The sequence below is a fragment of the Callospermophilus lateralis genome, chromosome 2, assembly GCF_048772815.1.
Source record: "Callospermophilus lateralis isolate mCalLat2 chromosome 2, mCalLat2.hap1, whole genome shotgun sequence".
In the NCBI taxonomy this organism is placed as follows: domain Eukaryota; kingdom Metazoa; phylum Chordata; class Mammalia; order Rodentia; family Sciuridae; genus Callospermophilus; species Callospermophilus lateralis.
In genome coordinates this window covers 145,846,330-145,871,250 of record NC_135306.1, presented here as the reverse complement: position 1 = coordinate 145,871,250, position 24,921 = coordinate 145,846,330, and the positions used below count along the sequence as shown (strand labels likewise).

At 33.8% G+C, this 24,921-nt stretch overlaps 1 protein-coding gene across 2 annotated transcripts in view; it reads right to left on the bottom strand.

The window, feature by feature from the left end:
• Nars2 (asparaginyl-tRNA synthetase 2, mitochondrial) overlaps positions 1-24,921 on the bottom strand; it is a 137,547-nt gene that overhangs the window by 68,454 nt on the left and 44,172 nt on the right. For both annotated transcript variants that reach the window (XM_076846581.2, XM_076846582.2), the window contains exon 6: positions 9,541-9,635. In XM_076846581.2, coding sequence (XP_076702696.2) covers positions 9,541-9,635 — 95 coding nt within the window. The remainder of the gene's footprint in view (positions 1-9,540; positions 9,636-24,921) is intronic.

Genomic DNA, 24,921 nt, shown 5'->3' with positions numbered 1-24,921 from the left:
GCCCAATTCTTTACCATGTTGGCCAAGGATCTGACTTCCTTAACAAGACCCCTAAAGCATAAGAAGTAAAATCAGGAATCAATAAATGGGATGGATTCAAATTAAAAAAGCTTCTTTTCAGAAAAGGAAATAATCAATAATGTGAGAAGAGAGCTTACAGAATTTGAGAAAATCTTTATCACATGTACCTCTGAAAAAGCATTAATCTCTAGGATATATAAAGAACTCAAAATAAATGTATGAAAAAGTGATCAACATCTCTAGCAATTAGAGAAATGCAAATCAAAACTAATCTAAGATTTCATCTCACACTAATCAAATAATGGCAATCATCAAGAATATAGGCAACAATAAATGTTGGCGAGGATGTGGGAAAAAGGTGCACTCATACATTGCTGGTGGGACTGCAAATTGGTACAACCACTATGGAAAGAAGTATAGAGATTGCTCCGAAAACTTGGAATGGAACCTCTGTTTAACCTAACTCAGCTATCCCACTCCTCGGTTTATACACAAAGGACTTAAATGAATGAATAAATAAAATGTGGTATATATATTCAATGGAATATTACTCAGCTTTAAAGAAGAATGAAATTATGGCATTTGCCAATAAATGGATGGAGTTGGAGAATATCATGCTAAGTGAAATAAGCCAACCCCAAAAGTCAAAGGCCAAATGTTTTCTCTAATATGTGGATGCTAATTCACAATTAAGGGGGTGGGAAACTAGGGAAGAACAGTTACCTTAGATTAGGTAGAGGGAAGGGAGGGGAGTTGAGGGGGGAAGGAAACAGACATTTATATATTTATTTATATATATATATATATATATATATATATGCAACTGCATGACCAATATGATTTTGTAACATGTACACTCAGAAAAATGAGAAATTACATCCCATTTATGTATATCAAAGTATATAAATGCATTCTACTGTCATGTATAACTAATTAAAACAAATAAAAAAATTTAAAAAAAGATACTAGCCTTAATTTAGGGCCCACCCTAATCCTATATAATCTCATCTTCATTTACAAAAACTCTATCCCTAAAGCATTTACAGGTTACGACTTATCCTTTTATGGGACACAATCCAAGCCACTAAAGAGGTCATCTAGAAAATACAGAAATCTCTAGGATTTTAAAAGTAGAATAAATCCCACTGAATCCTTTCATAGATCTAAGGTACATAAAGGATTTTAGAAATGTTATTTTTCTTATATCTTGAAACATCTCACTAGTTCATGATTTTAGGAATGACTTCATCATTACTCATTAATTGCTCCTAGTATGTTAAAATAATTAAAATAAAAGTAAATAAAGTAATTTACTAATTATAGAAGAATGATGGGTGCTCAAGAAGATGTAATAGTAAGATAAACTATTACCACTTTATTGTCTTCAGTTTCCTTACACAAAATATTATGTCATATTTCAAGAAAGTTTAAGAAAAGCCTGAATATACAATAACTAGACTTTTTGTAGCTTTCACAGAACACAATTGGAAATTCAGATATTTTATTTTTCATTAATAATACCAAAGAGAAAAAATGATAAAGAATAATACCTCAGTTATTAGACAAATCCGAAAGTGAATGCAAATAGACAGCAACAATCTATTCACTAATAAAGATGTTAAAATTAATTATGTAAGTAAAAATTCAGATACAACGAGGCTTTGGATAATGGTTACCTAAATGAATTTTCTCAAGAACTGTTAAATGAACATCACTTTTCAAAGGACAAAAAAGCATTTTTCACCCAATTAGTTATTTGGCATCATGTAATAATTTGCAACAAGAACTTGGACCATACCATTTTAATAATGTGAATGCAAGTACCAGAAGTAATAAGGAAATAGAACTATTAAATATGTTTTGAAATATAAAGTCAAAATATTAAGCACAGGCTAGGTGAGTGGAAATCCCAGCAATTTGGGTAGCTGAGGCAGGAGGACTGTAAATTGAGACTAGTAACTTAGTAACTTAGCCAGGCCCTAAGAAACTTAAAGATAACCTGTCTCAAAATAAAAAATAAAATGACTGAAGATGTAGCTCAGGGTAAATCCATGGTTAAAAGAAAAAAAGAAAAAAAAAAAAAGAAAAGAAAGCTAGTATATTTTCCGGGTTCAAGAATGGAAGTGATGAGTAGTAAGTTGTATTGGCTGGGCTCAGAGTCACTGGGGTGCTTTTAAAACTCAGAAATGTGAAGATGAAAATTTGAGCTTGTCAACATCAAGAAGTAAAATCACAACCCACAGAATGGGGAAAAATATTTCCAAATCACTTATCTGATAAGGGACTTGTATTCAGAATATGTAAAAAATTTTCATAACTCAATAACAAAAGACAACCACATTTTTAAAATGAGCCAAGAATTTATACAGACATTTCTCCAAAGAAGAAACAGATGGCCAAGAAGCACATGAAAAGATGCTCAACATCATTAGGGAAATACAAATCCAAACCACAGTGAAATATTATTTCATACCTCCTAGAATAGATATAATAAAAAAAGACATATGTGGGGCATAGTGGCACATGCTTGTAATCTCAGCTACTTGGAAAGCTGAGGCAGGAGGATCTCAAGTTTGAGGCTAGCCTGGGCAACTTAGAAAGCTCTGTCTAAAAATAAAAAGTGTGGGGATTTAGCTCAGTGGTAGAATGCCCTGGGTTAAATCCTTTGTAACGGGGTAGAAATAAAAGACAAGACAATAATTATGTATTGGCAAGGATGTAGAGAAACTGGAAGCTTTATATATTGTAGGTGGGACTGTAAAATGGAGCAGCTACTGGGAAAATAGTCTAGAACTTGCTCATAGTTACAAATCAAGTTAACATATAACCCAGAAATTCCCCTCCTAGCTATGTATCCAAAAGGAGTAAAAACATGTCCTCACAAAATATTCTACTTCAATGTTCACAGCAGTATTACTCATCATAGCTCAAAAGGAGAAAGAATCCAAATGTTCATTATCTGATAAGTGGAATAAACAAAATATGATACACTCATGTAATGGAATGTTATTTGTCAATAAAAAGGAATGAAGTACTGACTCATGCTACAACATGGATGAATTTTGAAAACATTATCTAACAAATTACGAGATTGTGTGACTCCCTCTATATCAAATATCCAGAATAGGCAAATTTGTAAAGAAAATTGATTAGTAACTCCTGCTAAGCATAGGATAGGGAGTGGTTGCTAATGGGAATAAGTTTCTTTTGAGGGTGGTAAAAATATTCTAAAATTATTATAGTGATATTTTAACAACTGCAAAAATGAGAAAACCCACTGAATTGTACAATTTAGATTTGTGAATTCTATATTATGTAAATTACTTCTCCATAAAGCAGTATAAAAATTACTACTAGATTTACTATCTTTAAGTTCTTACAAAATTTCTAATAAAGTTGATTTTTACTATCCCTTTATTTTTACTTCTCTATTTATTCATGTGATGACTTTAAAATATTTGTTAAATAAGATCATAAGCTGCAGATGGTAAATGTCAATGACTATTTTTCTTGGTTTACTGTGGGTTAACCAATTTTTTTGAAAGAACATTTAGATTATTAGAAATTTTTTACTATTATAAATAAAACTGCTTTCAACATTTTTATTTATAAATCTCTATACAGTTATCAGATCATCATGTTAAGAAAAAAAAATCCCAGAAATGAAATTCTTCGAAAAAAAGTATTCCTCCAGAAAGAGTGTACCAATTTATACTTTGAACAAGAATATTAGTTTTAACTTGAAATATTCCTGTTTATGGCTTAGTACAAAACAAAAACCAAATCATCACTGCTGAAAAGAAAAAGAGGAAAAAAAGAAACAATAAATAATTCTTTCAAATACATGAGGCTGATACTCTCATTCTGTTTTTAACTGATAAAAAATAGGATATTTTATTACATTTCTTAACAGGTTTTGCAATTTAGAGCATTACTGACTCTCAGAATGAGCTTTCCACTTATAAGAATTCAAATAAAACATGTTTTCTAATTAAAAAAAAAAAAAAGCTGGGTCTGGTGGCATACACCTGTAATCTGAGTGACTTGGGAGGCGGAGGTAAGAAGATCACAAATTTGAGGCGAGCCTCAGCAACTCGATGAGGCCCTAAGCAACTTACTGAGACCCTGTATCAAAATAAAAAATAAAAAGGGCTGGAAATGTGGCTCAGTGGTTAGGAGCTCCTGGATTCAATCCCTGAAACAAACAAACAAACAAACAAACAAAACTCTGTGTGTGTGTGTGTGTGTGTGTAGCTAAATCTACTGAGAGGTAATCAAAAGCAGTAACTGTCCTTGACCAACCCCAGTAGTAGAAAGTATATCCAGTGATCAAATCTTGGTTTCCAATAAAAGAAACCATGGTCCTTAGAGAAATGGCTGATTTTAGGGCCAGGGTAGATAAAATAAACCTGGAAAAACTGCCCAAACTTGGAAATAACAAAGATGTCCTTTAATTGGTAAATGGATAAACTGTGTTACCTATGGATAACAGAATATTATTTGGTGCTAAAAAAAAAATGTACTATCAAGCAATTAAAAGACAGGGAAGAACTTTAAATGAATATTACTAAGAAAAAGATGCTAACCTGAAAAGGCTAGATACTAAATTTCCAACTACATAACAGAACAGAAAAGGCAAAGCTACTGAGACACTGAAAAGATCAATGGTCCTAGGGATTAGGAGGGAGGGATGACTAGGTAGAGGAGAGAGAATTTTTAGGGTAGTGAAACTATTATGTACAATACTATAGAGGCAGATACACGCCATTACAGATTTGTCAAAATGCACAGAATTTACAACTCCAAGAGTAAACTCTAATGTGAACTTACAGACTTAGGGTGATAATGATGTGTCAGTGTAGATATGACAACTCTTGAAAGAAAAGAGAGAAGCCAGTTGAGGATTGAGCAAAGTGAAAGAAAGGAAAGAAACAATGCTTAAAGGTAAGCAAACCTAAGAAACAATAACAAAACAACAACAAACTGGGGCATCCTGTGATATCAGAGAATAAGGAAGTATTGACATGATAGACGAATGCCAAAGGGACACAAGAGTCAATCTGCATGAGTTTTCAATAATTAAAAGTGAAAATGGCTTAAGCAACAAAGTAAATAACACAGTACTGAATGATAACCCAACTATAAAATAAATATACATGAGTCCATTCTGATGTAAATGAACTTAATAAACAAAAGTGAGGAGATAACCAGTCTTCCATACAGAATTTCAAATATTCCCCCTCTACAAATTGGTAGTTAATTCCATCTCCCACCCTCCAAATTCCCATCCCCAGTGAGAGGAGACAAGACCTAGAGACTTATTTCCACAGAATAAAATATTTTCAGGGGAGAAACAAAACAAACACTACTGCAAGTAATTAAGGTATCACTATATGTATATCACATATTCCTTGAGACGATGAGAAGAACACTTTGTCTTTGTGGCATTCTTTCCAAAAACCAAAATAACTTCAGTCTAATCATGAGAAAAACAAAGAAACCCAAATTAGGGTACATTCAACAGATCATAAAGAAGAAGATTGAGAAACTGTCACAGATTGGAAGAGACTTGGGCAACAAGAGAGCTAAGCTTTATATGGTTCCCTGAACTGAATCCTGGAAAAAGAAAGACGATATTAATAGAAAGACTGGTGAAATCTAAATAAAGTCTGGCATTTAGTTACTAGTAATGTACTAATAATGGGTTCTCAGTTTTGACAGATGCACCACGGTAATGGGGGAAAGTGGGTATGGGGTACTATATAAAATGTGTAGTACCTCTGCAACTTTTGAATGCTATCTAAAATTATTCTGAAACAGAATGCTTATTTTAAAAACTTTTTAAAAATTAACTTCAAAATGGAGCCTTAAACCCACCAAACTAACATAGATGACCTTTTGGAAAATGCTAACCTTCTAAATTTAACTACCATTTATACCATTTTAAAAGTCTTTTAAAATAAAATTAAACAAAAAACAAAGCTGAGGGGAAAAGGACCAACAATCTCTTACTACATATTAAATCATGCATTATCAGAAACATGATATACTTTATATTAATAGTCCCAGAACTATGTTTATTAAACTAGGAACATATGACTGACATTATCAGAAAAACCTCATAACACATTATAAAAATAAGACCTAATAATTCACCAGTTTAATTCTCTGTTAAGTTTCACTGTACCCTCTTTTGTAGTTCAGGTCACTTTGCTGGGAAAGAGGCGTGTTTAATATATTCATAGTATCATACTACAGAAATAAGTATTTGGTAAATTTACATCTTCCCCTGTTATGATACTTCTGGTTATCAACAGGGTACCTTATAAAAAAATGAATACTGAAAGATGGTTAAAAAAAGTTATCCAAACACTGGACATAAAGCAAAAAGGTGGACAGCTTTTAAAAAGTGATTTCTGGGACTGGAGTTGTGGCTCAGCGGTATAGTGCTCTCCTGGCATATGCGAGGCGCTGAGTTCGATCCTCAGTACCACATAAAAATAAATAAATAAAATAAAGGTATAAAAAATGATGTCTTTCAAATTAAAGAGCTTTTGCACAGAAAAGGAAGCAAACAGGAATGTGAAGAGAGAACCTACAGAAAGGGAGAAAACCTTTGCTAATTACTGTTCTTACAGAGGATTAATATCTAGAATATATAAGGAACTCAAAAAACTTTACGCCAAAAAATTAAATAATCCAATTAATAAATGAGTAAGTGAATTAAACAGACACTTCTGCAAAGATACAAATGACCACAAATATATGAAAAAATGTTCAATATCATTAGTAATTAGGGAAATGCAAATCAAAACTACACTGAGCTGGACAAAGTGGCATACGCCTATAATTCCAGCAGCTCCAGAGGCTAAGTCAGGAGGATCTAGAGTTCAAAGTCAGCCTCAGCAATAGCTTAGTGCTAAGCAACTCAGTGAGACCCTGTCTCTAAATAAAATACAAAATAGAGCTGGAGATATAGTTCAGTAGTCTAGTAGCCCTGAGCTCAATCCCCAGTACTTAAAAAAAAAACAAAACCTACACTGAGATTTCATCTCACACCAATCAGAATGGCAGTCATCAAGAATACAAATAATGATGAATGCTGGAGAGGATGTGGAGAAAAAGAACATTCTTACACTGTTGGTTAGATTGTAAATAAATACAAGCGCTATGAAAATCAGTATGGAGGTTCCTCAAAAGATTAGGCATGGAACCACCATTTGAACCAGCTATACCACTCTTTGATATTTAATCTGAAGAATTAAAGTCAGTGATACAGCGATACATGCATACCCATGTTTACAGCAGCACAATTTATAACAGCCAAACTAAGCAACCAGCCTAGATGTCTATCAACTAATAAATGAATAAAGAAAATGTGGTGAATATATATACACAATGGAATTTTATTCAGTCCTAAAGAAAAATGAAATTGTTATTTGTAAGAAAATGGATGGAATTAAAAACCATTATGTTAAGCAAAATAAATTAAACTCAGAAGGTTAAAGGTTGTATGTTTTTTCTCATCTGCAGAAGCTAGGGAGAAAAAGGTGAAGAAAGGTAGGGGTGGATCTCATGAAAATCCAATGGATCAGAAGAGGAAAGGGAGCTGGGGAAGGAGGTATGGAGGGAGAGGGGGAGTACTGGGGATGATACTGGTCAAATTATATTGTTATACTGTGTATTGTGTGCACAAAGGAATATGTAACAACAAATCCCATTGTTAACTGATACAACTAATGCACCAATTAAAAAATGTGGAGGGAAAACATTGATGTCCTTTCAATACGACGTGGGGATTCACACCCATTCAAAGGTTATTTAATTACTTAGGGGAATGTACTCGATCTATTCTTCTACTTACTACTAATTAAATATCCTAGATTAAGTGAAGCTACTTGTTAACTTATAAGTTTTATCCTTTAGAGTTGAAAGCCATTTCTTTCAGGGAGAAGAGATGATCCCCATGGCTAGGATCTACTGGTCTGTAGGACATCAACCAGTTTGTAACTAATGTAGAAATCTTATTCCACCAGATGTTAAATTGCCTATGAATATGGAGCTCCTTAGGTGCTATTTGAAACAGCCTACTTCATTGTTCCCTAAGCAATTAACTAATTAAATAAAGTCTTTGATACATGTTCACTTATATTTGTATCAGTGATGGTTTTAATTTTTAAAAATTATACTTTGACAGGCATAAGAAGCTTTCTAAGATATGACTGACATCACCTTACCGACAATCAGCCAGCCCTGCAAATCCTAGTCTTGCAGAGCTATTATGATAACAATTTTTCTGGATAGTAATCTGGTAAAACTACATGGGATTATCAAATAACTTCTGTCTCAAAGATAAAGTAAAAAACAATTTAAGTATATGTTATTTTCAAGATCATCTTTGTTCTACCCTTGACTTTCCATTCTGCCCATAAAGTATGTATAGATATAAACATGCAGTCTATTTTATTATATTTCCCTTAAGTTTTCCCACTTGTGCATTTTTAAACAATGGGGAACACAAAGATTCTTTTCTTTTCACTCAAGCTATTTTCTGAAAAGACTAAGTCCCAATCCCTATGTCAGAAAACAAAGATTCATATAGGAAAAGCAGTACTTATTGGTCAACATTAAGAAACCACTTACAACTGGGTATGATAGCTAAATGCCTGTAATCCCGCTACTCAAGAGGCTGAAGCTGGAGGATCCCAAGTTCAAGGGCAGCCTCAGTCACTTAGTGAGGCTATAAGCAACTTGATGAGACCCTGTCTCAAAATAAAAAATTTTAAAAGGCTGGGGATATAGTTCAGTGGTAAAGTGCCCATGAGTTCAATTTCAATACCAACAAAACAAAATAACCTCCCTCCAAAAAAGGAAAGAAATAAACTATCTACAGAATCACAGAACATAAGATTTAGACAGGATTTTAAAGATCTTCTTGCTTAATCCCTTGTTTTAAGAAAAGGAAGTTGAGCCCAAAGAAATACAATGATTTTCTAGAGGTCTAACAGTGACTAAAATTAATTTGATCTTATTTTAAAGACTTGTTAATGGGTCTCACAATGGATCCATGGGTAAATTTTCTTTATTTAAACCACTTGTTGAAACAAAAAAAAATGCATCCTTCTATCTGTTTCAGGTACCTTTCTTTTTCTAAGTCAAACAGGTTAATACCTGATTCAGGTGTGAATTATGAACTGTCCTTATTTCCATACATATTATTAATTTTACTTAAAGTCTGATTACATGGATTAGTAAAAAGAAAAAAATCCCAAATTCACATTTTCAGTGTTCCATATTTTACTAAAAACAAAAGTCTAGACTAATATGGATTTTTTTTTTTTTTAAACCAAGAAACCTGGATTTTGTCAAATTGTCAATCTAAATATACTTTGGGTAAATTCAAGTAGACTATAAAGGCTAATTTCAATTTTTAGGTATGAGCACTGGGAAGGGAAGCACTATTTCCCCATCACCCAAACCACAATCAGCACAAGGAAAATAGAAAATAAAATTCTGTACCCTGACATCACTTCTAGATGAAGCTGTCCTGATACAGTTAAGAAAGCAGGAACATTGAAGAAATTCTCCTCAGGTAACTTTATTTTGCTTGAAGGCTGCAAAGGAAAAACATAAGCCACAGAAAGCTATTACATATTTTGCTTTACTTTTCACATTTACACACATGCCAGAACTAAAAATCAGTGCAATTCAACCTATGCAAGGACTGATCATTCTCAAGAAAATAAAGGTGGTTCTCAGCACGTATCTAAAAGAGAAAATGCCTATTTATAAAGTATGAAAGTCATGTAAATTTTGCCCCATATTTTTAAAACACAAAAACCAAGGGATGAGGTACCTTTGTTATAAAGTATACTTCTCCAGGGCTGGGGATGTGGCTCAAGCGGTAGCGCGCTCGCCTGGCATATGTGCTGCCCGGGTTCGACCCTCAGCACCACATACCAAAGATGTTGTGTCCGCCAAAAAAAAACTAAAAAATAAAAAAAAAAGTATACTTCTCCATAAAAAGTGATTCTGATTAAGGGGCAAACCAAGGCTAGAGTTTCTAAATTTATAATTTTAAATGCAAAGAATTACATAATTTCTCCAACTTCTAACCTACAGCTGAGGCTTAATTTTCTCAAGGAAATAGTCTTTGGAACACATTATTAAGACAGTGACAGTGCTTTTAACAGAGATTTTTGTTAACACATTATAAAGTTATAAACAAATTACAAAATAAAAAAAATAAATAAACAAATTACAATCAACCCTTTGTATCTACAAGTTCTGCATTTGCAGATTCAGCCAACCTCAGATTGAAAACATTCAGAAAAAGAAAAACTTTCATCTGTTCTGAATGCATACAATTTTTCCTTGTCTTCATCCCCCAAACAGTACAGTTTAATAACTATTTACATAGCTTTTACATTACATTAGGTGTCATAAATAATTAAGAAATGATTTAAAGTATATGGAGGATGTGCATGGGTAATAAGTGAATGTATGCTATATTTTTATATAAAGAACATGAGCATTTTCAGATTTTGGTATCCTTGGAGTCTTGGAATCAATCAATGGCACACAGATACGTAGGGATTAAGCTCTATTAAATATTCATTGCAGTTAAGAAGTATAAATAATTTAACCCAATCTTTAAAGGATACAATGAGCAATTAGGCATTTATAAACTTTTATGTAGACAGAATGATTATTCCGTTTGAAAAAGGTAATAAACAAGCCAGCCAACATTTATAAGAGGTGTGCTTAGAAAACAAAGCTATTTTGGGATCCAAGTTCAATTTAAACAATATAGTTATGAAAACTTCTGAATCAAGTTTATTACTATCATACTATTTTTTTGGAAGAAAGCAAAATTTTCTAATCTCATATTTTAAACTGCACATTTATTTGAAAGTGTTTTAGTGTAACAGTGAAGTTATCATACAATAAAGTCGATTTTAAGTATGTAATAGAAAACGTAGGACTCCTTTGAATACGCTTAACACCAAACGTTAAATTATGGAAACACATGAAATAAAGGTATCATTCAATTTCATTGGCTATTCTAAAACTATTGCATATTATGTGTAGATGTGTGAGTTTAAATAAGAAATGTACAGTTAAAATTACCAATTGAAAATTTTCATTTTATTTTTTCAAACTTACTTTGGTATTGACCCTAGAGATCCTATACATAAATTATTTTTTAAAAGTCCATCTTTGGGCTGGGGATGTAGCTCAGTGGCAGAGTGTTTGTCTAGCAAGTACTAGATTCTTGGGTTCAATCTGTAGAATTTCAAATAACAACAAAAAACTTTAGATCCCATTAATGATGAAAGAATATTGTTTTCAAGGACTTATATACTCAAGACTAATTGACCTCAAAATAAAAGCTATGTTCTGTGGTATTTCATAACTAATTATTCACTGAAGAACTGCTTTCCAAATAAGGTCCCGAAAACTTTGTCAGTCTATAATACCCTCTCCCCTTTACTTCTTTGGTCTATAATTTGCATAGGGTATTTATCCCAAATTTACTTAAAGCAATTTCTGTCATTTCTTGTACATTTAAAAAAGTCTGGTCTTTATTTCTAGATTTTAATCTTTTACTTATTAGCACTAGTACAAAATGGATTCTGATCTTATATATTTAACCATTTTAAATGGGTGCAAACAGGGCTGGGGTTGTGGTTCAGCAGTAGAGTACTCGCCTAGCATGTGCGGAGCACTGGGTTTGATCCTCAGCACCACATAAAAATAAAATAAAGGTATTGTGTCTAACCACAACTAAAACAAAATATTTTTTTAAAATGGGTACAAACATAATGCCACTTCATTATACCTCCCAAGATTATGTGTGACTGTTTATCATTGAAATAACTATGTTATTATAAATTATTTTTCTATCTTATAATTATTAAATTGATTTTCTTCCATATTTTTATTGGTTTATTATAGTTGTAGTTAATGGTGGAATTTGTTGTTACATATTTGTATATGCTCACAATAAAACAATACAATTTGGCCAGTATCATTCCCTAGTATTTTTCCTTTCACTTCTCTCCTCTCTCCCCTGGACTCAGTGTAGTTTTCTTTCTTTCTTTCTTTCTTTTTTTAATTAGAGCGTTATAGATGGTAATGGTGTTCACAAACTCATAAATGCATGGATTTGATTTTGGTTCACAATCACCCCTTTTCCCTCTGGCCCTCACTCTCCTCCCCTATTCTCTTTCCTCTACTCTGCTAGATTTCTTTTCACTTGTCTATTTGTTCTTTTAACTTATACATAAGGGTGAAATTTCCTGTGGTATATTTATTTGTATGTGCACATAACATGATTTTTTAAGAATTCATCCTGGCCAGGCTTGGTGGTACAAGCCTGTAATTTCAGTGGCTTGGGAGGCTGAGGCAGGAGGATTGCAAGTTTAAGGTCCAGCTTCAGCAACTTAGCGAGGCCCTAAGCAACTCAGCAAGGCCCTGTCTCAAAATTTTTAAAAAAGGAGGTGGGGTGGGGATGCCACCCTACTAGGTTCAATCTCTAGTACAAAAAAAAAAAAAAAAAAAAAAAATGCATTCTGCATTGCCTCCCCTCTCCCATCTCTCCATTCTGCCTCTTGATCACCAGATTCTTCTTCACTACTGATCTTTCCTATATCTTTTTTATATCATCTCCTTCCCTCCTCCTTTCCTTTATTTCACTCTAGCTTCCACATAAGAGAGAGAACATTCAACCTTTGAGGTTTTTTTTTTTTTTAATATTTACTTTTTAGGTGTAGATGGACACAACACAATGCCTTTTATGTGGTGCTGAGGATCAAACCCGGGTCCCACCAGTGCTAGGCGAGCGCTCTACCATTGAGCCACAATCCCAGCCCCAACCTTTGAGTTTTTGAGTGTGGCTAGCGAATGCCTTAATTTCATTCTTCTTTATGGTTGTAGAATTCCTTTGTGTATATACCACAATTTCTTCACCCATTCATCTGTTGATGAGCACCCAGGTTGTTCCATGATTTAGCTATTGTGAACTGTGCTGCTATAAATACCGAGGTGGTTGTATTGATATAGCATTCTGATTTTAGTTCTTTTGCCAAAATACTGAGGAGTGGAACAGCTATACTATGTTATACTTGGTTACATTCCTAGTTTTGTGAGGAGACTGCATAATGCTTTTCATAGTGGTTCTACTAGTCTGCAGTTCCACCAACAATGTACAAGTGTACCTTTTCCCACACAACCTAGCCAGTATTTATTATTGTCTGTATACTTAATCTTTGCCATTCTGACTGTAGTATAGTTTTGATCTGCATTTCTCTAATTGCTAACCATATTGAACATTTTTTCAAATATCTCTTGGCCATATACATTTCTTCTTTTCAGAAGTGTTTGTCTAGTTTATTTACCCATTTATTAACTGAGTTATTTAATTTTTTTTTTCTTGTATCAACCACTGAGCTACATCCCTAGCCCTCTTTATTTTTTGAGACAGGATCTTGCTAAGTTGCTCAGGGCCTCTCTAAATTGCTAGGTTGGCTCTAAACTTGCAGTTCTCCTGCCTCAGCTTTGTGTGCTGCTGAGATTACAGGCATGTGCCACCATGCTTATAATTTTTGGTGTGAAATCTTTTGAGTTCTATATATTCTATATTAATTCTGTCTCAGAAGCGTAGTTACCAAAGATATTCTTCCATTCTGTAGGTCCCCCCTTCACATTCTTAATTGTTTCCTTTGCTGTGCAGGAGTTTTTTATTGATGCCATCCCATTTATTAACTCTAGGCATTATTTCCTGAGCTTTAAAAGTCCTACTGAAAAAGTTGTTGCCTATGCCTGAATATTGAAATGTTGACCCTATGATTTCTTCTAGGAGTTGCACAGTTTCTGATCTAATTAATAGGCCTTTGATCCATTTTGAGTTGCTTTTGTGCAGGGTCAAAAATAAGGAAAATGTTTCATTCTTCCACATAACCAGTTTTACCCATATCATTTGTTTAAAAGGCTTTTCTCCAATGTATGTTTTTGGCACCTTTGTCAAGGATCAGATGATTGATTCCGAATGGTTTGTTTTTATGTCTTCTATTCTATACCACTGGTATATTTGTTTTTATGCCAGTTCCATGCAGTTGTTTCTATAGTGCTGTAGTATAATTTGAAGTCAGGTATTAGAGTTGCTGTGGCTATCCTGGGTCTTTTTTTCTAACAAACGAATTTTAGGACTGTTTTTTCTAGTTCTACAAAGAATGTCATCCGTATTTTGATGGGGATCACATTGAACCTACATATTGCTTTTGGAAATATGGACATTTTAACATTATTAATTCTGCCTATCCATGAACATGGGAAGTCTTTCCACCTTCTGAGGTCTTCTTTGATTTCTTTCTTCAATGTTCTATATTTTTCACATCCTTAGTTAGAGTTATTCCTAAGTATTCTATTTTTTTTGAGGTTGTTGTGAATGGATTGTTTTCCTGATTTCTTTCTCAGCAAATTCATAATTGGTGCATAGGAAAGCTATTGATTTTTGTATGCTGATTTTGTTAATATGCTACTTTGTTGAATTTGTTTATTAGCTTTAGCATTCTTTTGGTGTAGCTTTCTGGATCTATTCTAAGATCATGCCATCTGTAAACAATGGTAATTTGACTTCTTCCTTTCCTATTTTTATCCCTTGTATTTCTTGTCTTATTTCTAGTACTACATTGAATAAGCATGATGAAAATGGCTTGTCTTGTTCTAGATTTTAAAGGAAATGTTTTCAGTTTTTCCCCATTCACTATGATGTTGGCTTTGGGTTTATCATATATAGCCTTTATGATGTTAGGGCAGGTTTCTTCTATCCCTAGTTTCTTCAGTGCTTTTATCATGAATGGGTGCCAAATTCTGTCAAAGAATTTCTCTGCATTTATTGAGCTGACTTAAGTAATTTCTGTCCTTAATTCTATTTATGCGATGAATTACCTTATACTACAAATAAACTTAATTGCAAAATATTAAAAATATTTGTTTTAAAAAGTAATTACTGAGAGTGATCTCAGCAAAACTGGTTGAGTAAATAGCTCTAAAGACCTATCCCACTACAGAAAAGCACCACCTCCAAAAAAAAAAAAAAAAAAAAAAAGAGCTGACATTGTGGGCACTCTAGAAAACAGTTAAAGGTTTAAAGCAACCAAGAATTTAAAAATGGAAGAATTCACCTGCCAACAGCAGAATTCATGCTCATTTCAAATGCACCTGGACCATTTTCTAAGACAGATCATATTCAAGGCCATAAAAAAGTCTCAAAATTTTTTCAAAAATTAAAATCATACAAAATATCTTCTTTGACCACAATGGAATAAAACTAGAAATGTAAAATAGTGTGTTTACCAGGGAAAAAAGTGGTGGTTTCTTAAAAAGTTGAAATATATTTACTGTGACCTAGTAATTCTACTACTAGGTATATATAAAAAATAATTAAAATGAAGTTTTAAAATAAATATTTATACACAAATATTTGTAATAACACTATTCTCAGTAGACAAAAGGTAGAAACAACTAAAATATCCATCAGTGGAAAACGGATAACCCAAATATAGTATATACAATAATAGATACTATTCAGCCACAGAAGGAATTTATGTACACTTATACATTATTTAAATTAAATATATATACTAAAACATGGCTGAACCCTGAAAACATTATCTTAAGTGAAAGAAGATAGACATAAAAGACAAAAACGATATGATTTAATTTATATGAAACGGACAAACCCATAGAGACACATAGGTAAGAGTTACCATCTAAGGGGAGGGGAAAATAGAAGTGACTACTTATTGGCAAAGGGTTTTCTTCTGGGGTAATTAAAATGTTTCAGAACTTAACAGAGATGGTAATTATCAGTTATTATGAACGTACTAAATGCCACAAATGTACCCTTTAAAATGGTTAATTTATGTTAACTGAGTTTTACCTCAACTTTGTGAAAAGTGTACAATAAAAGAATAATTATTAACCAGGTGTGGTAGTGTAGGCCTACAGTCCCAGCTAGTGGAGGCAAAGGCGGGAAGATGGCTTGAAGCCAGGAGTTCAGGGCCAGCCTTGACAAAATAGCCAGAACTTGTCTAAAAAAAAAGTAACAGTTGAATCTGAGAAGTTAAAAAACTACTAACCTAGAATAGCAAATATACAATTTAGGACTACAATATTAAATTTGTGGTCTTAAATATTTCACTAATAATGAAGAAATAATAAAACTAATGAATTAAGTACCCAAATTGTGACTGCCAGGGGAAAGGATTTCTTTAATGAGTTCCTAAAACCACATGTGATAAACAAAAATACTGACAAATCTGAATACATTAAAACTAAGGACTTTAATGAAGGAAGATACAGGCAAAGAATGATAGATTTAAAAATAAAATATTTGTAACACCTAAAATTGGCAAGTGATTAAGAAGTATAGGAATACCATCTGCCAAGAAAATAAGAAAAAAAAATGTTTGCTTCCCAAATTGGGAAAATAGGGTTACAGAAAAGAATATTCAAATGATCAAGATGCATATGAAGAATAACTCAAACTCTCCAGGAATCAGAAAAATGCAAATTTAAAGAAGATATTTTAAGAAAACGTATACATCAGATAGTTAAAAATGAGAAAGTTGTATAATATCAACTGTAGGTGCAAATTCAATATGGTAGCAGAATTCTAAGATGTGCTCCCATGATTCCCACCTCCTAGCTATTTAATCAAATACCAATCCAATTACTGATATGAATTGATTTTGCAAATTTAACTGAAGTTCCAAATCAGATGACTTCAAGATCCAGAGGTTATCTGGATATACCAGAACTAGTTACATGAGCTCTTTAACAGTACAAAGTTTACTACTGCAACAAATTTGCAAGATAAGGATCTGATATGACTCTGCTGCTCAGATGGAAAGGAACACATGAAGAGGTCCTGACAGCAGTCTCTAAGATCTGTGATCAACCTGGCCAGCAGCCAGAAGAAAATAGGAGCTCCAGTCTAACAACTGCAAAGAACTGAATTCTACTAGTAAAAGGAGTTAAGTCTGTCTGGTAGAGAACTTCAAGATGCAGATGAGAATGCAGCCAGATGGCTTCAGCCTTGAAAGAGGAGAACCCAGGAGAACCCAGCCAGGCCAGTTTGGATTTCTGACCTACAGAACTAAGAGCAAATAAATGGATATTGTTTTAGGAAACTAACTTTGTAGTAATTTGTTACCAAGCAATAGAAAACGAATTCACAGGAAATAGGTGGCCTCCAGAAAATGCTGGTAGAGTATAAACTATTATAAACTAGTACTGCTATTCTTAAATAAAATTAAGACTGCACACACCTTACAATATATACCCTTGATAAAATTTTCATACAGATCCATTAGGGAATATGTATAAAACTATCGCAGGATTTTTTTCTAGGTGTAAGTTAGAACTGGAAACAACTAAGAGTTCATTATTAGGAGAATGTGTAAATGAAATGTTGCAGAAACCTAACAATTCAATACTCTATAGCAATTAAAGGTGACAAATTTATCTACAACATAAACAGAATTTCAAAACAACAAGTTAAATGAAAAAAAAAGGAAACAGAACAAGATACATAATACACTGTCATTTTTGTGAATTTAAAACATGTAATTTTGCCACAATGTAAATAAAAATCCTACAAATTATTTCTAGTTGATAAAATAAAGACAATATAAGGTTCAATGATTCATCACAAAGTGAATGCCTTTATGTCTATAACTCAGATGACAAGACAGAATAAAAACAACATCCCAGAAAACTGACACTTCTCCCTATCCCTTTTCCCTCCCTAAAGGTAACTGGTAACCTGACCATCAACTTCATATTAATTTTCTATTTCTGATTTTATATAAGTGCAAACATAAGTATGCATTCTTTTATATCTACTTAATTCGCTCTCAATTTATAGTTATGTGAAGCTCAATGGTAGAGTGTTTGCCTAGTGTTCAGGAAGGCCAGCACAGAAAAAGTTATAATTAAACATCACTTATCCATGTGGTTGTTGGTAGATATCTAAATACCTGAATTGCTTCCAACTTGAAACTAATTTGACTAATGCTGCTGTATACATTTCATAAATGTCTAGTGATATATGTATTTATATGGAATAGACTTGTGGAATCATAGGGTGTGCATATCTTTGATGAGCATTATGCCTGTTTCCCTAAGTGGTTATACCAATGGCCTTTGCCACAGCACTGCATAAGATTTTGCACTACACTGTACCAAAATAGTGACTGTCAAAATATGGTTTGTAGATGTCTAGGGTTTCCCAACACCCTTTTGAGGAAATTTATGAGATCAAACCATTGTCATAATACAACTAACAAGTTATTTGTCTTTTTTCATTGGATTGAATTTACACTTATGATGCAACAATAGCGGATAAAACTGTTCAAATCAAAGCAGTGGCACCAAACTACAGGTATAGTCATCATGTACTCAAAATGAAAAAATAAAAAATAAAAAAGTCAGTAACACTTAGGAAGCCATTTGATGAAGCCATTTCAATGATTAGTTTTATTAAATACTGTCTCTTATATATCTTTTTAATATTTGGTGCAACAAAATAGGAAGTATACATAAAACACTTGTGCTACAAAATGAAGTATGATGGTATGTATCAGTCAGGTTTGTGTTACTGTGACAAAATACCTGAGATAAACTTAAGAGGAGGAAAGGTTTTGGTTTACAGTTTAGACCCTGGTCAGTTGCCTCTGTTGCTTTTGGACCTGTGTTGAGGCAGAGCATCACATGGTAGGGCAAAGCTGCTTACCTAATGGTGGCCAGGAAGTGAAGAGATAGTAAAGGGGCCAGGGTTCCAACATACTCCTCAAGGCCATTCCCCTCACCCACCACACCCCTTCCTGTAGGCCTCAGTTCCCAAAGGTTCAACTTCTTTCTAAGAGTGCCACAGACTGGCAAACAATCGTTTAATACATGAGTCTTTGGGGGACATTCCAGATCCAAATTATAGCAGATGCCTTTATCAAGTAAAAGCACCCATGTGATTGAGATGAGACTGCATCGAGTTGCTTCATTTCATGAAATACCAATTTTAATTCAAAGAACGTCTAACATTCCTACCATGATTATTCCATCTTAAATATTAAGTGGATATTTCTCAAAAATGACCGATAGGGAGTCTTCTATCATTTCAAAGAAAACAGCTGACAACTAGATTTGGGAAAATGTGAACTCATCACTGTGAGTTTGATAACTTCCTAATCTTTATTTTTGATGACAGTGCAAAGCAATGTTAATGAATGTGATTTTTTTTTTATATTATATGAGATGTGTCACCACCTGAAATTCTCCATGATTCAGATAATCGATGTAAGATGCTACAAAATCAGATATAGGTGAAAGATCCAAAGCATACACTAGACCAAAGGATTTCAATGTAACAGAGAGAGTATGAAAAGATCAGAATAAATTCATGATACTAAGTCATGGGAAGAGTGTTCTAGGCCTGAAGAATGTCCAGTAGAGAGATCAGTAAGTTATGTACATTCAACATTGTAACTAATTATCATTTGTTGAGTTACAGTGTAGCTATCACAAAATAGCTACCATAATCTGAAAGGGCAATTAGAGTACTCCTTTTTCTAACTAATCTATATGATTATATTAATATACTCCAACCAAAACAACATATTATAAGAGACTGAATGCATGCATACACATACAAAAAGAGAATCAGCTGGCTTCTATAGTGCCAGACATTAATGGGAAGTACAAATATATGAAACAATACCATTCTTCAAACATTGTAACTAATGTTTAAGAAACTACCACTTTTTAAATAAAAATTTCTTTAGTTGTACATGGACATGATACCTTTGTTTTATTTACTTACTTTTTTTTTTTTTAATGTGGTGCTGAGGATCGAACCCAGGGCCTCGCATGTGCTAGGCAAGCACTCTACCACTGAATCACAATCCCAGCCCCAAGAAACTACCATTTGTTGAAGTACAGTGTAACTATCACAAAATACCTCAAAAATCTGAAAATTCTCCTAATTTTAAATATTCATTACTTAATTTAAAAATAAATATAATAAACCTATTACATGTTAACATGTAATGTTTTAAAATGTTTTTATGGAAAATAAGTAGTTTTTAAAACCCACCAAAAAAAAGCACCTTGAGGTCCTCCATAAAGTTTTAGTATAAAAGGATCTTGGGGGGCTCGAAATGTGGCTCAAGTGGTAGTGTGCTCACCTGGCATGCGTGAGGCACTGGGTTCGATCCTCAGCATCACATAAAAAAAAATAAAGATATTGTATCCACCTAAAACTAAGAAATAAATATTAAAAAAAAAAAAAAAGGATCTTGGGAACTGCTGTATCAAAACCATCTGTCTCTCTCACCAGAAAGAAAAGTGAGTTTAACATAATCAAATTTTAAAATAAAGTCTTCACAAATACATGTCCAAGTAAAGAAATTAGGTCTTATGGTCTTCCAATCAAACCTCAAGCCTACTGCCAGAGTAATCTTTATAAAACTGCAATTTTGATTACTTTGATAACAGTACAAAAATCCTCTTCCCCATATCCTCTCTTGGACTGGAATCCCAGGAACTGCATTTTCTGGCTTTTACCTTCGCAAATCCTTCTCTAATTCCATTCTTCACTCTAGTGATGTTTAGTTACAAAATGCTCTTGGCAGATGGGGATACAGCTCAGTTGGCAGAGTGCTTGCCTTGCATGCACAAGGCCCTGGGTTCAAGTCCCAGCACCACCAAAAAACAAACAAACAAACAAAACAAAAACAAAAAACAAAACAACTCTCACTGATCCCTGGGTCTTTGCACATAGTACATATAGTACATAATCCCTCTACCAGGAAGTCCGCTATCCTATTCATGCTGGCATGTCCTTCAAGATTCAGATCAGGGCTGGGGATGTAGCTCAGTGGTAGAGTGCTTGCCTGGGATGTATCAATCCCACCACTGGAAACAATAACAACAAAAAAATCCACAACACTTTAGTTCTGAGATCACTTACTCATGAAGCTCTCTTACCTCTAAGAAAATCACCTCCCAACCCCAAGTCCATGTTTGGGCTATGAAAAATAAAACTCCTTGGTGCTTCTGTAATAGTCTACACACACACACACGCACACACACACGTAGATTATTATACGTGTATATGTATATATGTATGTATGTATGTATATCTCAATCATTCACTCATGAAAGTACTATAATAGACTTCGGAGAGCCAGAGCAATGATTAAGACAGAAAATGTTGTGGTTGGGAATGCACCTCAGTGGTAGAGTGAGGTACATTCAACATGTGTGAGGGCCTGGGTTAGTTCACCAGCAAACCTCCCCCACCATCAACACACACAAAGAACAAACAAGAGAAGATGTGAACTCTCAAAGAGCCTGCATTCTCATGGGAAGGAAAAAAAGTGAATAGGTAAACTAACAAGATAATTACAAGTTGGGGCCTTTAAAGACCATGATAAAGAGCTTGATTCTTAAGAATTACAAGCAACCACTGAAATATTTTAAGCAGGGTTGTGGCACAATGTGCATAAAGGATTATTCTAGCGTCTGAGTAGAGAACAGAGAACATAGGGACAAGACTGTAAGTAGAAGACCAATCAAAAGGCAAGTAAGGATCATCTTGAAATAGACTGGTAATACTGTAAACAAATGGAGAGATCAAGGATTTTTTATAGAAAGAAACCCTAAAAAAATTAAATGATAAATTAGATGTGGGATCTGGGGAGACAGGCCAGAGAACCGTGAATTACGTTTTGACTTCTAGGTTTTTTTACATAAGCAAACAAACAGCAGTCATTTTTATGAAGACCAAAAAGACTGTTAAGACTAAGAGGCTTTGGAGGGAAGGAATCAAGAGTTTTATTTAATACATATTAATTTTGAATGCACACTAGACATCAAGTAGGCAATTGGTTCTATAAATCTGGAGCTCAGAAAATAGAGGCTGGAACTGGAGATAAAAGGTTGGTAGAAGTCAGTATGTAGACATACAGTCTTGGAACTGGGTAAACCACCAGGGGAGGGATTATGGATGAGTGCTTCTCACTGATGATGAAAATGATTCCTAGAAAATAATTAGGAATTTATAGGGGCATTTAGTGGGCAGGAGTCAAAGATGTTCTGCAATATATTCAATGTCCTAAATAAACAAGACTTTGAAAACTGCAGTCTTTCAAGTTTTTCCTGTTCTGCCAGACATCTATCTGTATAGGTGATGAGTAAATCAATCAAACAACATAGATCTGAGCCACCTGACAGCCATTACTTTTATCTAATTTATATAATAATTTTCAGTATGCATTTTGTTTGGATGAGACTTTTCGGCATAAACCAATACAAAGGACTACTTAAGAGTCCTTTGAATCTTTTCTATCTTAATCTATGACTTAACTAACTTTTCCTGGTCATATAAAATTTCTAGGAGCAATACAATTTAGTTCAGCCTTTTCTCTATCATGTACAACAGAAAAAAACTTTGGTAAGCTGTTTTGCCATTGGAAGACAGAAAACAGCAGTCAAGAAAGGGAAAACCAAGAACAAGCAGAAATTTTAAAATGTGTGTAGCCAAGTGAGTTTCATATCACAGGGGTCTAAATCCTTTTTTTTTAATTTGAAAATTCCCAAGAAAACGGTAAATAAATATTTTGAATTGCCCTCCAGTTATCTGTTCTCATAGCAGAACAAATATAGATAAGTAGTTTCATGATCTCAAGGGAATGAAATAGAAAAACCCACACAAATCTGATTCTGTCTTCATATAAAATGTAACAAGGAGAGAGCAAGCAGAGTTAGCTGTGCAGTGGAATACAATCAACAATGGAAAATTTACTTGACCCAATAATCATCAAAGCACTCACAGCATATTTTATCTCCTTTTGATTTTTCCAACTTCTACTTTGTCCCCTCACTCTCACCTTTTCCTTCACTCTATTTATTTACAATCCCAGAGAGGAAAAGTGGAGAACAAAATATATAAATATGAAGCATGCCACAGAAACCTAACAGGCCTAAAATCAAAATAGCATGCTACCATTCAATTCATCTCAATCTGCAATTTCCTTTAAAGATCATGAAGGAAAAGGAGAATGCTCACCATCTGTGTATTCCACATCACCTGTGAATATTCTATTTTCTTTCTTGATCCCAGGTAAGTGCTTATAATGAGGCTTTACCTTCATGATGCAGATAGTAAAGAATTCAAGAACCTTTGAGTTATGTAAGACCTTACTTCAACTTCCCATTGGTTTAAAAAAAAACAACAAACAAAACCAAAGCTTAAAAGAGAGTAATAAGCATTAAATGTTAAGCCAAAGGACATACACCACTATTTTTGGCAAGATCTGTAGTAGAGTCCAGGTTTTTCAGTCTTAAAATTACCTTTTTTTTTTTTTTAGAACTTTTTAATATTTATTTTTCAGTTATCGGCGACACAACATCTTTGTTTGTATGTGGTGCTGAGGATCAAACCTGGGCCGCACGCATGCCAGGTGAGCGCGCTACCGCTTGAGCCACATCCCCAGCCCTTACAATTACCTTTTTTATATACCAAGTTGTTCCTATATTTTTTTTCCTGTATTCATGAAATGAATCCACAGTATTCAAATTATCTTTTTTTAATATTTGTTTTTTAGTTTTAGGTGGACACAATATCTTTATTTTTTATTTTTATGTGGTGTTGAGGATCGAACCCAGTGCCCCATGCATGCTAGGCGAGCACGCTACTGCTTGAGCCACATCCCCAGCCCATCAAATTATCTTTTTTAAAAAGTGTATTATTTCAGGGGTTGGAATTCTGGCTCAGCAGTAGAGCACTCGGCTAGCACATGTGAGGCCCTGGATTCAATCCTCAGCACCACATAAAAATAAATAAATAAAATAAAGGTATTGTGTCCAACTACAACTAAAAAATATTTTAAAAAGTGTATTATTTCAAAGCACAGATTCTGATCTTATAAAACAAAACATAGGGACTAAATCTGCCATAAAGTCCCCAAAGATTTTCAGTTTGGTAGTTTCCTGTTTTCAAACTGTGGATAAGAAATCTACAAATTGGGTTACTATCTTTGCTAAATGAATTGTCCTGACATGCCATTAGACTGCCATCTCAAATATAAAAACTAAAGCCAGTGGAAACAGGCTCAATAAATAGGCAATCTACTTTGCTGTTTATGTTAGCTTCAAGATTTTCCAATTATTAACAAGCCATAAGTGTAGGCCTATTGCTGATCTAATAGTTTCAAATAAGTCCAGCTTATGTTCTCATACTTTCTAATCACAAATGTGTATTTTGGTGTACCTGAACTTTTCAAATAAAAGTAATTGTTCTTAAAAAAAGGGTCCAATTATATTCCAGAACTCTCACTAACTAGAAAACCCACTCTCAGTCTTGAGAAAGGTTTTATTCTGGCAAGTATTTGAGCAAAAAGAAAGGAAGTTGTTAGTTCAGACTGTTTGTAAACATCTGCTTTCCTGCTGAGCAGTCTGAGAAAGAGAAAGAAAACAAAGAAGAAAAGGAGCTTGGAGTCCCCAGGATTCAAGGGTGAGGCTGTGCAAAACAAAAGGTGAAGAAACAGTGCTGACCCCCCTCCAAGAAGAGTTAGTACAGCTTCTTGAAAAGATGTAGGATTACCCCATATGAAATGTTATATGGGTTACCATATTTAGGGAAAACAATGGGTTTCCCCACCTTTGAAACAAAGGATCAACTTCTTTAAAATTATATATATTAGATCTCTCTTCTACTTTGTCATCCCTGAGATTTATAGAACTTCCTAGGGCAGATATCACCTCTGGAATTCCCTGCATACCCACTTTGGCCCGGTGACCACATCCCAATCCAGGTTTGGAAGGAAAACAAAC